The 15,155-nt window shown below is 47.4% G+C and overlaps 1 protein-coding gene across 3 annotated transcripts in view; it reads right to left on the reverse strand.

The window, feature by feature from the left end:
* Positions 1–781: 781 nt before the first annotated feature.
* Positions 782–15,155, reverse strand: part of NECAB2 (N-terminal EF-hand calcium binding protein 2) — a 371,797-nt gene continuing 357,423 nt past the window's right edge. The window contains exons 11-12 of one of the 3 annotated variants that reach the window (XM_074968570.1): positions 3,535–3,626; positions 782–2,101 (exon numbers count right to left, since the gene is read on the reverse strand). In XM_074968570.1, the coding sequence (XP_074824671.1) occupies positions 2,073–2,101; positions 3,535–3,626 (121 nt within the window). In that variant the 3' untranslated portion in view covers positions 782–2,072. The remainder of the gene's footprint in view (positions 2,102–3,534; positions 3,627–15,155) is intronic. The other 2 variants (XM_074968571.1, XM_074968568.1) reach the window with 2 other exon arrangements.

The raw sequence follows: 15,155 nt of genomic DNA on the forward strand, positions 1-15,155 counted from the left end.
AGCATGGTTTCCAAATGACTGATGGGTGTTTCTCAGCCTTTCCCTGTTTACGTTCACTTTAAAAGAGATTTATTTACACAGTCTCTCCTGTTTGCTAAATGACGAGCATTACCACGCAGCAGGGTGCCTGTCAAACATCACAGTGATGCTCTAAGATCACTGTACCTCCTCACACCTTTATATATTCTTCCCTTTTGATGGTACATGGTTTCCTTTCATCAGAGCAACCCCCAAGTATCAGCCACTGGAGGAGAAAGGTCAATCCAAGGTGTCACTGATACTCCCCTCTTCAAACTATGGTCTGTTGTTATCATCTCAAATTCCAGCTTTCCCAATGGGTTATACCCTTCCCCTTGTGTTGCCCTTATTACACACCCTGTTCAAGGCAATAACTAGACACCCCTTTACAGCAGAATGGATGTGTGTGTGCATTCTGGAAAAAGGGCAAATCTTTGAAATATCATGTTTTGTATTTTACAGATCCTATCAGTATTGCTAGAATAGAGACAGAAGGTCCATTACCGGAGTTAGACTTGTACGAGTATTAGAACTTGCAAGTTCAACACCTAGATCCTTTGTGCACATGTCTACACAGCAGCTCGAGAGGCGAGGGCAGCACCTAGGTTCCTGGGGCTTCACTGCTATTGTTACTTGAGCGAGCTTGGACCTATCTGTACAGCTGCAGTTACCCCTCTGATGGCAGCGTAGACCTTCCCTCACTGTGGCATCTCACCTTCAATACAAGGAGACTGGAGTTCCCACTACGTAGAACAGTGATTTTGTGCATAACTGCCCTTTATTTTCCACCTACCCTTGAATTATTTTGATGTTTTTCATTACAAGTTCACAAAACTACTTCCATTCAGTTTCCCTGTTGAAGAGCAAGGAGCGATTTAGAATAAAACCACCACCATTTCCCACTTACATTTTATTTGGTCTCTGTATTATCTAACTGTACATATCCTAATATTAAATTTCCTACAGTGTACGATGGGTTTAGAGCCCGATGATCTGAAACATACAGCTAGAATAATATCAAATGTTAGTCAAAGTGAAGAAATAAGCAAGCCTGCATCCCAAAAACTAGTCTCCCCTGCTTCTGTCCCTATTAGAAACAAATACAAAATGCACCAAACTTAGTAAAGGAACAGATTGCTACTTTCTACAGCCAGAAGGCATCTCTAGTACATCAAGGCTTATTTAGCATGCATTGGTGTTAATGTGAAGGAAACTAATTATGGAATCAAGAGGTAGGACTGGGGAGGGAAGGAGAAAGGCAAGTGGTTCTTTTCAGCAGCCTATAAAGGAGAAACCTGATGAACAAATTAAAAAGGTGACCCCTTTGTATCTAGTTCTAAGGCAGTGGCAGAATGTCTCCTTCTCTCTAGGAGTAAGGCCTGTTATGCTATGCAGCGGTGAACGAGTGAAACCTCAGGGAGAACTCTTACAGCGTAGTCCTGCCCCTGCTATAAATTATTTTCTTTCAAAACTACTAGACAAAGAAACACACACCAGTGCTGATATTTAGACTCCTTAATGGAGGTGACCTGCTGCTGGCCCCTCTCAGACAGCATCCTACATGAGATGGGGCTCGAGTATGAGCCTGTCACTATCAGGCCCTACGTGCTGGCAGGCAGGTTTGACCATTCTGGCCAAACTGTTCTATCAGCCTCACTTTACTGAGGCACAGGAAGGATAAGCAACTTGCCCACTGTCACAGAGCAAGTCTGGGACAGAGCCAAGACTGAACCCATGAATCCCTGCAATGGGGCTGTTGGGGGCAGGAGACTGGCAGACTCTGCTCCATCCCAAGCTTTAAGGTGAGCGTTTAGGAGCTATGACAGTGGGTGGGGTGGTTATGTTTTTTCCTTCACTTCAAACACCTAGCAAATACATTGCTGACATTCTTGGTTAGTAGTGAACTCAAAAGACATCACCTGTAACAAAGGCATTAGAAAAGAAAGGAGTTTAGTCCTCTGCAAAGGGGGAGAGAATTCACTGGACAGAAAAGGCAAGAGAGCCTGGAAGTGCAACGGGTCACCTTGCTGCTTGACTCCGCGCCGGCCGAGGACTCAATCTCTGTTCAGAGTGCACCAGGCAGCTGCAAGAGAACAACCAGTCAAGGCAGGAGCTCAGTCTCCTCCCCCGGCACCCCACGCAGCTTTGTGTGGGCAATGGCTAACCCTCCCTGGGGTGGTGCGGTGGGAGGAGGCCGTGTCAGAGCTGGACTGCTCACTGCAGCACAAATGGGAAGAACTTGCTCTCAAGGGCAGGTATCTTGTCACACAGCTAAAACGTTGAAGGATAGGCACAGTGGGTGAAATCCTGCACTGGTAACACTGGTGTAAAGCGGGAGCCCCCTCACTCAGATCGATCTGAATTTATGACTGTGAGACTGAGAGCAGAATTTGGCTGTTTACAGGTGTACTGAAAAATGAATTGTTTAAGTAATTAAATGCTGCATGTTGCTAGCACCATCCATTAGACCCCTCAGTACTTTGCAAGCTAATTAAACGTCACAGCCCCTGTGGGAGGTAAATCGTTATTAGCTGCAGGAGCAAACTGAGGCACACAATGGATAAGGCCTTGTCTTCATTCACAAGTTGTGTTGCTTTAACTATAGTGGTTAAAGTGGTACAACCCTTTTTGTGTGGATGTGTGTTATACTGGTACAGCTTATTCCCATAAGGGACGAAGGACCTTCATACGGCACAGCTGCATCCATGGTTTTGGGGTTTTTTTAAAAATCACATTCTTAACCAACCAAGTTACACCAGCAAAAAAATGGTGTGTGTGGACCAGACTTCCAGTCCTGGGGCTTTTATAAATCAACTGCTGAGCTTCTTTGTTCAGCAGTGAGAAATGTGGACTCATTTTGTCTTGCCATGAGTTGCCTACAAATATTTACCCTGGAAAGTGAAAAACTCCTGCCATATACAAGCAAAAAATCCACAATGACTGAGCAGTCCCACTTTAAACACACGGTGTTTTATGCTGCTCTCATGGAGGAGTAACCTCTGTGCAAAGACCACAATGGGCCTGATTCTCCAGTGTGTTATACTTGGTGCAGTCATTTACACTGGGGGGGGGGGGGGGGGGAGGGCAAGTGCTACCATCATTTGGGCTGGGTAGCATTTTATACCCAGTGTAGGCTTAAATGACTCCCGAGGGTATCCGGTCATGAAGAATCGGGCCCTCAGGGTGTGTGGATGGTGAGTTGCGGCACTGTACGCTGTTTCAATGCCTGCAGCTTAATGTGTTTAAAAATGTAACCCCTGAAATCTTCACCGTCTTGTCCTGCAGGACAAAGTACCGCTCAATGGCATGTACTGGGCAGGCATGTGCAGACTGGGTCGCTTTAAGGCTCCAGGACAGCTTTTTAGCTCGGGCACAGAGCTCACCAGTAATTCAACCGAGAGCCTGCTGCTTAGTCCCTTGAGGCCTTTCAGCCTTCTGCCTGAAATGGCTGAAGCAGGAGCGTTTGCATCCAAGTCCCTTCAGGGATTAAGATCCTTTGACTGCCGTTGCCCTTACCTGGCACAGACACACTGGAAACTGCTTCAGGCTGAGTCAGTGTGTCCACTTTAACATGCTGGAACCCTTTACAGGGAGCACTCTGCAGGTGTCTGAAACAAAGTTTGAGAAATGGTTAATCGTGGCCTATAAACTCTCATGTGTTAGACTGCTGTATGGGGGTTGCCCATTGCTACCGGGAATTGCAATCAGGAATGACTCATGGGGAGCAAGAAAGACTTGGACGTTTGCAGGGGAGATATGCAGTTGCAGTTTGTTTGCCTGCTTGCTATACCAGGGTCCCACCATATGCAGAATTGTAGGGATTTTCATGTCCATTTCCAGTAATGCCTAGTGTTTGCTCCTTCTTTACCTATCAGGCTCACTTTTAATCATTCTGTATATCAACAGAATTGGTCTTGTGGTATGCAGATGTGTTCATACACAATGCACAGCACATGGTAGGTTTGTAGCTCTTCACCCAGATCTCCAGGAAGGAAGGAAGAAATGAAGAAGTAGAGAGGAGAGCACATGTCTGGAAAATTGCAGCGGCTGATCATGGAAGATCTGTGAGGCTGAAAGGGTTGGGATCTTAACTGGGGCATTAGATCCTGGAAAACATGCTACAGTCTGAGTGGGGAGAGACACTGGGCTAATTAATATGATTTAGAAGATACGTTCATTTCATGTGGGTGTTGGTTAATTAGAGCCTATTAACAATAAATAGGAAGCTAAATCCATGCCAAAATATTCACATGGGTGTTTAAAATTAGACTCTTACATGCCATATTTAGGCACCTCAATAAAAGCAGCAGCTTTGCAGAGATGTGGAGCACCTGCAGCTCCGTTTGGAGCCTGGTCTCTCATTTCGGCTAGTTGATCATTGGTTTTGCCTCTGTAGTAGAGCTAGCCCAGGCCCTCCAAATTTGGACCCCAGGGTGTGTGTTGGGTGGGCTTCTGCTCGGGTTACTAGCCTATGCTGCAGCATCCAAACTCCAGTTTGGAGCACACTAGGTCAAGCAGAGTATCTGTCTCCCGGGGCTGGCGCACACCCTCCCTGCTGCAGTGCAGACACAGCCCACCTCTGTACTCAGACTGGCTCTTCCCCAACCTCCCAGCTGCAGCCATGGCCAGACTTTAAAACATTTGTCTCTCTTTTCCAAGCACTCATTTAATTCTGTGCTTATTGTATTGTTTCTCACTTTTTGTAGCCACCCCCCGCCCCCAACCTGCTGTCACCTTTGTTTCCCTCCCTGCCACTTCCCCTGCTCCTCCCCTCACTTTCCCTGCCCCCCCCCCACATTGGTCTCCCTGTGTCACCACCTCCCCCCCATCCCTGGTTTTGCTTCAGCGCCTGCTGTTCAAATTGCCCCCCCCCCCCCCCCCAGGCAGCAAAGGACTTTTGGCCACTCTCATGCTAGCTCACACCAAGTACTGGGGCAGGGCCTGCCTCTGCTGAAAGCCCGTGTCACCAAAGCCAGCTCCATGGGGCCATACCAGGTCCACAGGAGCTGGGGCAGATTAACGCTCAGAGTGGTTCCACTCGCGTTAGCATGGAAAACAGGACTGAGGCAGTGCTTGCCCGGGGGCTGAATCTGGCCTCTCTTTACACTGCACAGCAACTCTTGTGATGCTTTGGCTAACGTCGCCCTCTACTGCACAAACTCTTTCATTCAAAAGCTCTACTTGCAATGGCTGAGTCAAACGGTCCTTTAAGTTCAGCAGTGCTGTGGGCACTGGAAAAAGCCAATGCAGCCTTAATGTTTCCCCCACCTCCCCCTACCTGACACATGCTTGAAGGGTGTGTGTGTGTACACATGGGGGAGGGGGCCTCAAAGTCCTGTCAAGCACCCTGAGAATCCACCATTGCCTATAATTCCGCTCATTGACCTTCCTTCCAGCCTAGTGTGCCTCCGTCCACAGCTATTACTCTAGATCCAGCATCAGCGGGAGGGCTTACAGGAAAGGGCTAGTATATCAGCCAGAATTAACTTGGGGTATTATATTAATGAGTTATAGACTCACAGAAGATTAGGGTTGGAAGAGACCTCAGGAGGGGTCTAGTCCAACCCCCTGCTCAAAGCAGGACCAACCCCAACTAACTCAGCCCAGCAAGGGCTTTGTCACACCGGGCCTTAAAAACCTCTAAGGATGGAGATTCCACCACCTCCAGAGGTAACCCATTCCAGGGCTTCACCACCCTCCTAGTGAAATAGTGTTTCCTAATATCCAGCCTAGACCTCCCCCACTGCAACTTGAGACCATTGCTCCTTGTTCTGTCATCTGCCACCACTGAGAACAGCCAAGCTCCATCCTCTTTGGAACCCCCCTTCAGGTAGTTGAAGGCTGCTATCAAATCCCCCCTCACTCTTCTCTTCTGCAGACTATATAAGCCCAGTTCCCTCAGCCTCTCCTCGTAAGTCATGTGCCCCAGCCCCCCTAATTATTTTTGTTGCCCTCTGCTGGACTCGCTCCAATTTGTCCACATCCTTTCTGTAGTGGGGGACCCCAAACTGGATGCAACACTCCAAATGTGGCCTCACCAGTGCCGAATAGAAGGGAATCATCATCTCCCTCGATCTGCTGGCAATGCTCCTACTTATACAGCCCAATATGCCGTTAACCTTCTTGGCAACAAGGGCACACTGCTGACTCATATCCAGCTTCTCGTCCACTGTAATCCCCAGGTCCTTTTCTGCAGAACTGCCACTTAGCCAGTCGGTCTCCAGCCTGTAGCGGTGCATGGGATTCTTCCTTCCTAAGTGCAGGACTCTGCACTTGTCCTTTTTGAACCTCATCAGATTTCTTTTGGCCCAATATTCCAATTTGTCTATGTCACTCTGAAACCTTTCCCTACCCTCCAGTGTATCTACCTCTCCCCCCAGCTTAGTGTCATCCACAAAATTGCTGAGGGTGCAATTAATCCCATCATCCAGATCACTACTGAAGATGTTGAACAAAACTGGCCCCAGGACTGACCCTGGGGCACTCCGCTTGATACCGCCTGCCAACTAGACATTGAGCCATTGATCGCTACTCGTTGAGCTTGACAATCTAGCCAGCTTTCTATCCACCTTATAGTTCATTCATCCAATCCATACTTCTTTAACTTGCTGGCAAGAATACTGTGGGAGACTGTATCAAAAGCTTTGCTAAAGTCAAGGTATATCATGTCCACTGCTTTCCTCATATCCACAGAGCCAGTTATCTCATCAATCAGGTTGGTCAGGCATAACTTGCCCTTGGTGAATCCATGCTGACCGTTCCTGATCACCTTCCTCTCCTCCAAGTGCTTCAAAATGGATCCTTGAGGACCTGCTCCATGATTTTTCTGGGGACTGAGGTGAGGCTGACCAATCTGTAGTTCCCTGGATTCTCCTTCTTCCCTTTTTAAAAGATGGGCACTATATTTGCCTTTTTCCAATTGTCCGGGACCTCCCTTGATCGCCAGGAGTTTTCAAAGATAATGGCCAATAGCTCTGCAATCACATCAGCCAACTCCCTCAGCACCCTTAGATGCATTACATCCGGCCCCATGGACTTGTGCATGTCCTGCTTTTCTCAATAGTCCTTAACCTGTTCTTTCACCACTGAGGGCTGCTCACCTCCTCCCCATACTGTGCTGCCCAGTGAAACAGTCTGGGAGCTGACCCTATCTGTGAAGACCGAGGCAAAAAAAGCATTGAGTACTTCAGCTTTTTCCAAATCATCTGTCACTAGGTTGCCTCCCCCATTCAGTAAGGGTCCCACACTTTCCCTGACCTTCTTGTTGCTAACATACCTGTAGAAACCCTTCTTGTTACCCTTCACATACCTTGCTAGCTGCAACTCCAATTGTGCTTTGGTCTTCTTGATTACACCGCTGCATGCTCGAGCAATATTTTTATACTCCTCCCTAGTCATCTGTCCAAGTTTCCACTTCTTGTAAGTTTCCTTTTTGTGTTTAAGCTCACCGAAGATTTCTCTGTTAAGCCGCCTGCCATATTTGCCATTCTTTCTGGACACCGGGATGGTTTGTTCCTGCACCCTCAACAAAGCTTATTTAAAATACAGCCAGCTCTCCTGGAATCCTTTCCCCCTCATATTAGCCTCCCAGGGGATCTTGCCCATCAGTTCCCTGAGGGAGTCAAAGTCTGCTTTTCTGAAGTCTAGGGTCTGTATTTTGCTGCTTTCCTTTCTTCCTTTTGTCAGGATCCTGAACTGGACCATCTCATGGTCACTGCTGCCCAGGTTGCCACCCACTTCTACTTCCCCTACCAATTCTTCCCTGTTTGTGAGCAGCAGGTCAAGAGGAGCACGGTCCCTAGTTGATTCCTCCAGCACTTGCACCAGGAAGTTGTCCCAAACACTTTCCAAAGACTTCCTGGATGGTCTATGCACTGCTGTATTGCTCTCCCAGGGGTGACTGAAGTCCCCCAGGAGAACCAGGGCCTGTGTTCTGGAAACTTCAGTTAATTGTCTGAAGAAAGCCTCGCCTACCTCATCCTCCTGGTCCGGTGGTCCACAGCAGACATCCACCACGGCATCACCCTTGTTGCTCTTGCCTCTAAACTTAACCCAAAGACTCTCAACAGGCTTTTCTCCAGTTTCATACTGGAGTTCTGAGCAATCATACCACTCTCTTACATACAGCGCAACTCCTCCACCTTTCCTCCCCTGCCTGTCCTCCCTGAACAGTTTATATCCATCCATGACAGTGCTCCAGTCACGTGAGTTACCCCACCAAGTTCTGTCGTTCCAATCACAACATAGTTCCTCGACTGTGCCAGGACTTCCAATTCTTCCTGCTCGTTTCCCAGGCTTCTTGCATTTGTGTACAGGCACCTAAGACAAGTTGGGTAACCATCAGCTAGAAAAACTTCATTGCTACCGTACGTTGGGCACACAGCTGGTGGTCAGCAGCAGGGTGGATGGAGATGCTGGCCATGGTGCAGTTCTTCCCCCCCCCCAATAATCGGACAGCCAAACCAAAATGGCCACCATAACTCGGCAAAACACAGTCAAATTCTGAAATCACTGGCACAACAATGGGCTCCCCAAAGCTGGCATTAGGGCCTTAGGCTCCCTCTTCAATGGTTGGGGAGAGCCAGGCACCGAAGACAGGGCTCCGCGAAAGCCAGCATACTAGGCAGGGAGCCGCCTAAGCTAGCGCCTGGCGATGAGGGGAGTTATGCTACGCCCTTCCTGTCATGGAGTGCGGGGCCTAGCTCGGCTTGTGAGCCACAGCCAAGAACCCCTTGCTTGGAGTCAGGTGACTTAGGTGCCCAAACTGTTTCTTGTGAGATTGTGTACATGTTGAATACCACACAAAACAGCTGGTACCCTCCTGTGTAACCTTTAGGCTAAGGGATTTCATTTGCCCCCTCTCAGCTGACCACCCTCATCATTGGCCTATGGGCTACGTTAATGGACAGGGGGAGGGGAGGAGGAAACACCCGCAATCTTGCTGTTGAAACTGTTTAACTAGCCCAGCTCACAGTGAGGCTCCCTTGCTAGCCTGGGGTTAGGCTACTTGCCTGGGGCATAGGAGAGGCTTGTTCATATTCCCTCACTGCCTGTTAAAACAGGGTTTGAAGAAGGATCTCCAGCACTGAGGTGTGCGCCCTGATTTTCGGGCTGGAGTAGTGGAGACCTGCAGGACAATGGAACAGCCTGCCTCAGGAGGGCATGGAAGGGCCTTCACTGGAGGTTTCCACGCAGAGGCTGGAGAGCCGTCTGTCTTGGATCGTTTAGACACTACAAATCCTGCACCTTGACAGGGGTTAGACTAAATGAGTATTACTGCTCCTTTTAAGCCTATGGCTCTATGAGTCCATCATCCTGGCTTGAATCCCACCTCTGCCTGCTAAGAATGGGGCTGAAGAGGGATTGTTCTGCTTCCCCAGTGGCTGTCCTTTGAGGTGGGACAAACCCTGTCCAAATCCTCTCTTGCTCTCCGGAGGCCATTGTCTTCTTGGGACAGAGAGGGGTTTGGACGGAGGTCTCCCACCTCTGACCCTCCCTGGGAGGTGGGAGGTGCCTGTTTAAACCCCTTTGTGGAGGGTTTGACCTGGGATCTCCCACCTAACCAGTGGGGACAGAAGTGTGATTCAGATGTTTTCTTTGGCCCCAATTCATTTAATTAAAAGTGCAACAGCCCCTCACAGAACAGCCCATTGTTCAGTGACACGGGCACTCACCGCCGGGGGCAGATCCCTCTGCTACCGCCTTCTGCCCAGGCAGAGGCCAAATTTGAACCAGGGTCTTCCACGCTTTGGTTGAATCCCCTAATCTCCATACCACAGAGGGCTTCTGAGGCTTCTTTTGGCCCAATTAATATGTATTTAAAGTGGAACAGATTCATCTGAAAAGAGGGAGGGAGCCCTCCCCATCAGAATACCTTCTCGTGCAGCACTTAGGACAGTCACGTGAGATGGAAGCGATGAAGGTTCAAATCCCTTCTCAGCAAGCTGAAGGGGGAGTTAACCCAGCGTTACCCATATGTCATGTGGCATGTACTGAGCACGCTCATTCTCAGTTCACGCCCCAGCTCAGCACTGCACGCCTGCTGCATCAGCTCTGTCTGGACTGCCACCCAAAACACTACTGGAGCGGTGGTGCAGGAGCTAGGGGTGCTGCCACACCCTCTGGCTTAAAGTAGAAATAACAAGCATCATAGAATCACAGAATATCAGGGTTGGAAGGGACCTCAGGAGGTCATCTAGTCCAACCTTCTGCTCAAAGCAGAATTAAATCATCCCACCCAGGGCTTTGTCAAGCCTGACCTTAAAAACTTCTAAGGAAGGAGATTCTACCACCTCCCTAGGTAACACATTCCAGTGTTTCACCACCCTCCTAGTGAAAAAGTTTTTCCTAATATCCAACCTAAACCTCCCCCACTGCAACTTGAGACCATTACTCCTTGTCCTGTCATCTTCTACCACTGAGAATAGTCTAGAACCATCCTCTTTGGAACCACCTCTCAGGCAGTTGAAAGCAGCTATCAAATCCCCCTTCATTCTTCTCTTCTGCAGACTAAACAATCCCAGTTCCCTCAGCCACTCCTCATAAGTCATGTGTTCCAGACCCCTAATCATTTTTGTTGCCCTTCGCTGGACTCTCTCCAATTTTTCCACATCCTTCTTGTAGTGTGGGGCCCAAAACTGGACACAGTACTCCAGATGAGGCCATCATCAGCACCCCCCACCCTCACTACAAAAATTGTTCCAGCACCACTGTACTGGAGTCCGCGGGGTAGTTTGCCCCATTGTAAAAACAAGTTAGGAGAAAGGAGAGGTTCTAGTCACCAAATGACCCCAAACTTGTACCTCAGACACAACTCTGGGTCTTAAACTGGCATACCAGTTCTCTGGCTGTGCATCTGCATTTTACAGCACTTTAAACACAGGTCATGTGCCGGTAGGGGAAGGGCGCTATCGCTCAGGTACTCCTTGACCACGACCCCAAATTTGCACCACAAATAGTACCCACACCCTTCTCCTAGCACAGTGGTTTTCACCCTGTGGTCCGCGGACCCCTAGGCGTCCACAGATACGTCTAAGATTTCCATTTGAAATGTTTAGGGGTCTGCAAATGAAAAAAGGTACAAGCATACCAGTCTCCAAGCCCATCTGACTCTATGAACTTTCGAGCACTTTGAACAGCAGCCTGTGTGTGTCCTTGGGCCTGTTAGCAGACCCTGGCTTGCTCACAACAGCACCACTTCATCATTCCAAAGGGAAAATCTAATAATGCCTAGATTGTGGGGTTTGGGAGCTTTTATTTGCGAGATCGATACAGTCTGTGTGAATACTGCTCATGTTTTCCCTAGCTTGGTGCAAAAGAAAAGATTTCTTCCCCATCCCAAGAACACGTGAAATTTCAGCTACGGTGTGTCAGTAACCTAACTGCATGCTGTCATTTATCAGCCTGCTCTCGTTATCGACAGTGTGAGCAAAGAGCAGAAAAACTCAGCCATGGTCACATATCAAAGTGGGTACAACATTCTAGCAGGTGGCCACGTCTCTGTCTGTCGATGGGTTTATAAATTAGGACCATTACTTTCAGTTCATGTCATGGGCAGACCTGACCTAACCCAAGAGTTAATGAAGAGCCAAGCAGTAGCGGAATCAAGTAATCCTTGCTTAGTATCACTAGCAAGATTGGAAGGTAGGTAACTTCAGGGTCAGCAGCCAATATCTCGCTGGTATCTCTATTGTGCTGTGGCAAGAAGCAAGCATCTCCAGCTAACGTGGCCACAGGTTGTTTGCTAAGAACAACACAAGTGAGAAACTTCCACTAACAATGCCCTCCTTTAGGCAGCACCTGAAATGTGCAAACTATCAGTTAGGCCTATGGAATCCTACAACAGTTCAGTCTCCTCAAGTGTCCCCTGTTAACAAGGAACGGGTGAGAGATACCGTGGGGCAGCTTGTTCTTAAAATGATGGTGCTGCCCCCTGCGCCAGGAGCCATCCTCACCTTTGTGCTGTGTGGCTGTGAGAGCACTTGTACAACAAGGAGATGCAAATGCCCGAGGGAAGGTTTGGTGTGCTCCGATGCATACAACAGTGACAAGTGTAGTAATGGAGTACTGAACGCACCAGACACAGATTCTGAGGGGGTGTAGAAATGTTTCAAATATCTACAAATTACTGACTATTTTTGTGAGTAAAGATAGCTCAAAGGGGTGTTGCATTAGACATTCAGTAGCTCATAGTTCTATGTAGGGGGTTACGTAAGAGTATGTAGTTATACTTTGTTAGTCACACAACAGAGTCATGCAAGACATTCTACAGCCCTTCTATTAAGAGTCATTACGGATTTATAACATGTTGACGTGTATTGTCATTGTATTGTATTCCATGCTAGAAGATCATTACAAGTGTACCATGTGTGCTTCAGACTTATGTCTCTGGCCAAGTAGATAACAAAAAGTCTATGCCAATAAAAGATATTACTTCATCCACCTTGTGTCTCCCATAAAAATATGTTTTATAATTCAGGGTCAAGGGTCTTATCTGCATAACTTCATAAAAATAACAGACACACAAACTTTCTCAGAACAGTCCATTCTACAAATAATGACAAATATTTTGATGTATTACCTGGCCCAAACAAGCTCATACTGTCACATGACTACAGACTTTTGCTTTAAACAAAGGCAAAAAAGTACAGGAAAATGCATAAAATATATCACCTGGGGCTAAATATTTCCCAAACTTTCCAAAACCACTATTCTTTTGAGTACATAGTTGCATTACCAATTGTATTTAGAAGCTTTCTGCCAATTTTGGGCAAAATTAGCCTATGTTTCTTTGAGTTGTGGCCCTGTGATGTTGCACTCCATATGTTTTATAAAGATACGTTTATAAGTGTGAATATGATGTAACTGGAATATGCTTTATGCAAAAGGTCTCTTGTAAGGTATCATTACAAAGTGTACAATCTACTGAGTGTGGTCATCGTATTTGTATGAATGTATCATTCTTGTATCTGAAATTAGGAATATGAAATACAACTCTGAGGTCCTATTGTAGGTATGCAAAGTGTGGGCCATTAACCGTGGTTTGGAATCCTGATGGCTACCATTAATTAGGACAATTGGTTGTAGATGGCTCTGTTTACTTGTAAGCCGTGTGTATGCCAGTGTGGGTAATGAAATCTCACAGGACATGTGAACATATCACATGATACTGGAATCCATCTTCAAGCTGGTGCTTTTCCATTTAGAAGGAGGGGTTGGAACCCAGAGAGAGACAAAGGGTTCCCGCCTTGTGCCAAAGATATAAAAGGGGGTGGAACAGAACAAAAGGGACCCAGTCATGTGGAAGCCCCTGCTTTTCATCTAAGACGCCTGCTGGAACTAACAAGGTCTGTACCAGGAGAAAGGATTGGGCCCAGACTAGGAAGGAGTCTAGTCTGTGAAAGAAGTTTATTGGAACATCTCTAAGGGTGAGATTTACCTGTATTCAGTTTCTTAATGTATTAGGCTTAGACTTGCATGTTTTGTTTTATTTTGCTTGGTAACTTACTTTGTTCTGTCTGTTATTACTTGACACCATGTACATTCTACTTTTTATACTTAATAAAATCACTTTTGTTTATTAATTAACCCAGAGTAAGTGTTTAATACCTGGGGGAGCAAACAGCTGTGCATATCTCTCTATCAGTGTTATAGAGGGCAGACAATTTATGAGTTTACCCTGTATAAGCTTTATACAGAGTAAAACGGATTTATTTGGGGTTTGGATCCCATTGGCACCTGGGTGTCTGGGTGCTGGAGATAGGTGACTTGCTGAGCATTTTTTGGTTAAAGTCTGCAGCTCTGGGGGCGTGGACCAGACCTGGGTCTGTGTTTGCAGCAGGCTAGCATGTCTGGCTCAACAAGACAGGGTTTTGAAATCCCAAGCTGGCAGGGAAAACGGGCTCAGAGGTAAATTCAGCACATCAGGTGACAGTCCCAAGGGGGTATCTGTGACTGAACCAGTCACAGGCCCTTTTTGAGATTTTATGATAACAATGTTTAAACAGTATGTGATATAGAAAAACAGCACAACTTCAAGCATCTACATCCACCCTGGTGATGACCAGCAGATATGTGCCTAATATATGGCAATGCAGCCAGTACATTTTTCTAGCTGATGGGTCACCCCTTAGTGCTCAAAAAGACTACAACAAGATTCACCTTCCTCTTTTCCTCTTCAAGGCTGAGCATGCTGCCTCCACAGCTCCCCGAGCCCCTGCTAGCAAGGGAACCAGATCAAGCCCTGAGTTCCATGGCACACAGGGGAATACGTTGCATTAGGACAGCAGAGACCTGTCCTCCTCAGGACTCGCTTGCCGAACCTTACCTTCCTCATGTGCGAAATGGGGAGGATCCCCACTTTTCTGAAGTGCTTGGAGTTCCTCTGATAGGAGGCGCTGTCTATATACGGCTCTTTTCAATGACCTAACTCTCCATCACTTAGTATGATTAATTTTAACTGTACGTAAATAGAAGCACAGCTCCATCTTTCCTTTCTGGATACAGCTGAAAGATACAGCTGGCCATCTGCATACTGCTCTGTACATTTCCCAATAGGATCTTGTAAAATGGGCTTAAACTGTGCAATAACAGAGAACGTAGATGCACAAGCCTGTCTGAGGTGCTAGGGCCATCGGCCTCTGCTCTGATCAAACTCCTCCTCACCCCGAAACTCAGTCATGCTCCCCTCATCTACAGTGCTTTACGCAATATGTGGAGGAGCGAAAGGAAACCTACCAACCAAACAAATACACATACCCTCCCCTCTGCCATTTCTCTCACCTCTACCAAACCACTCACACTAGAGTCAGACGCAGCCAGGGATGGGCTTACGTGTTCTGAGAGAAAGCACAAGAATCGGTGGAAAAGGAAGAGGAATAAGTGGGTTGTTTCTTTTAAGCCTTCTCCTGCCAGTGAAGCTCCCTTTCCTAACTTCTCTCCCCATGAGACTCTTGCTGCTCTCATCCTTTCCATCCCTCCATTTCTAAAGGATAAGATTTATTGCTGCCTCTCCTGGCCACAGCAATTCTGCCTCGAGGGGATGGTGGGCCAGGGCACTTGTCTGGCTCTGAGCTCAACAGACCTTAGCTATTGCAGAGTTGTCTCACAAAACCTAGGCTTGAAACAGTTCCCATCCA

This window comes from Natator depressus, chromosome 12 (assembly GCF_965152275.1).
Source record: "Natator depressus isolate rNatDep1 chromosome 12, rNatDep2.hap1, whole genome shotgun sequence".
Lineage (NCBI taxonomy): Eukaryota > Metazoa > Chordata > Testudines > Cheloniidae > Natator > Natator depressus.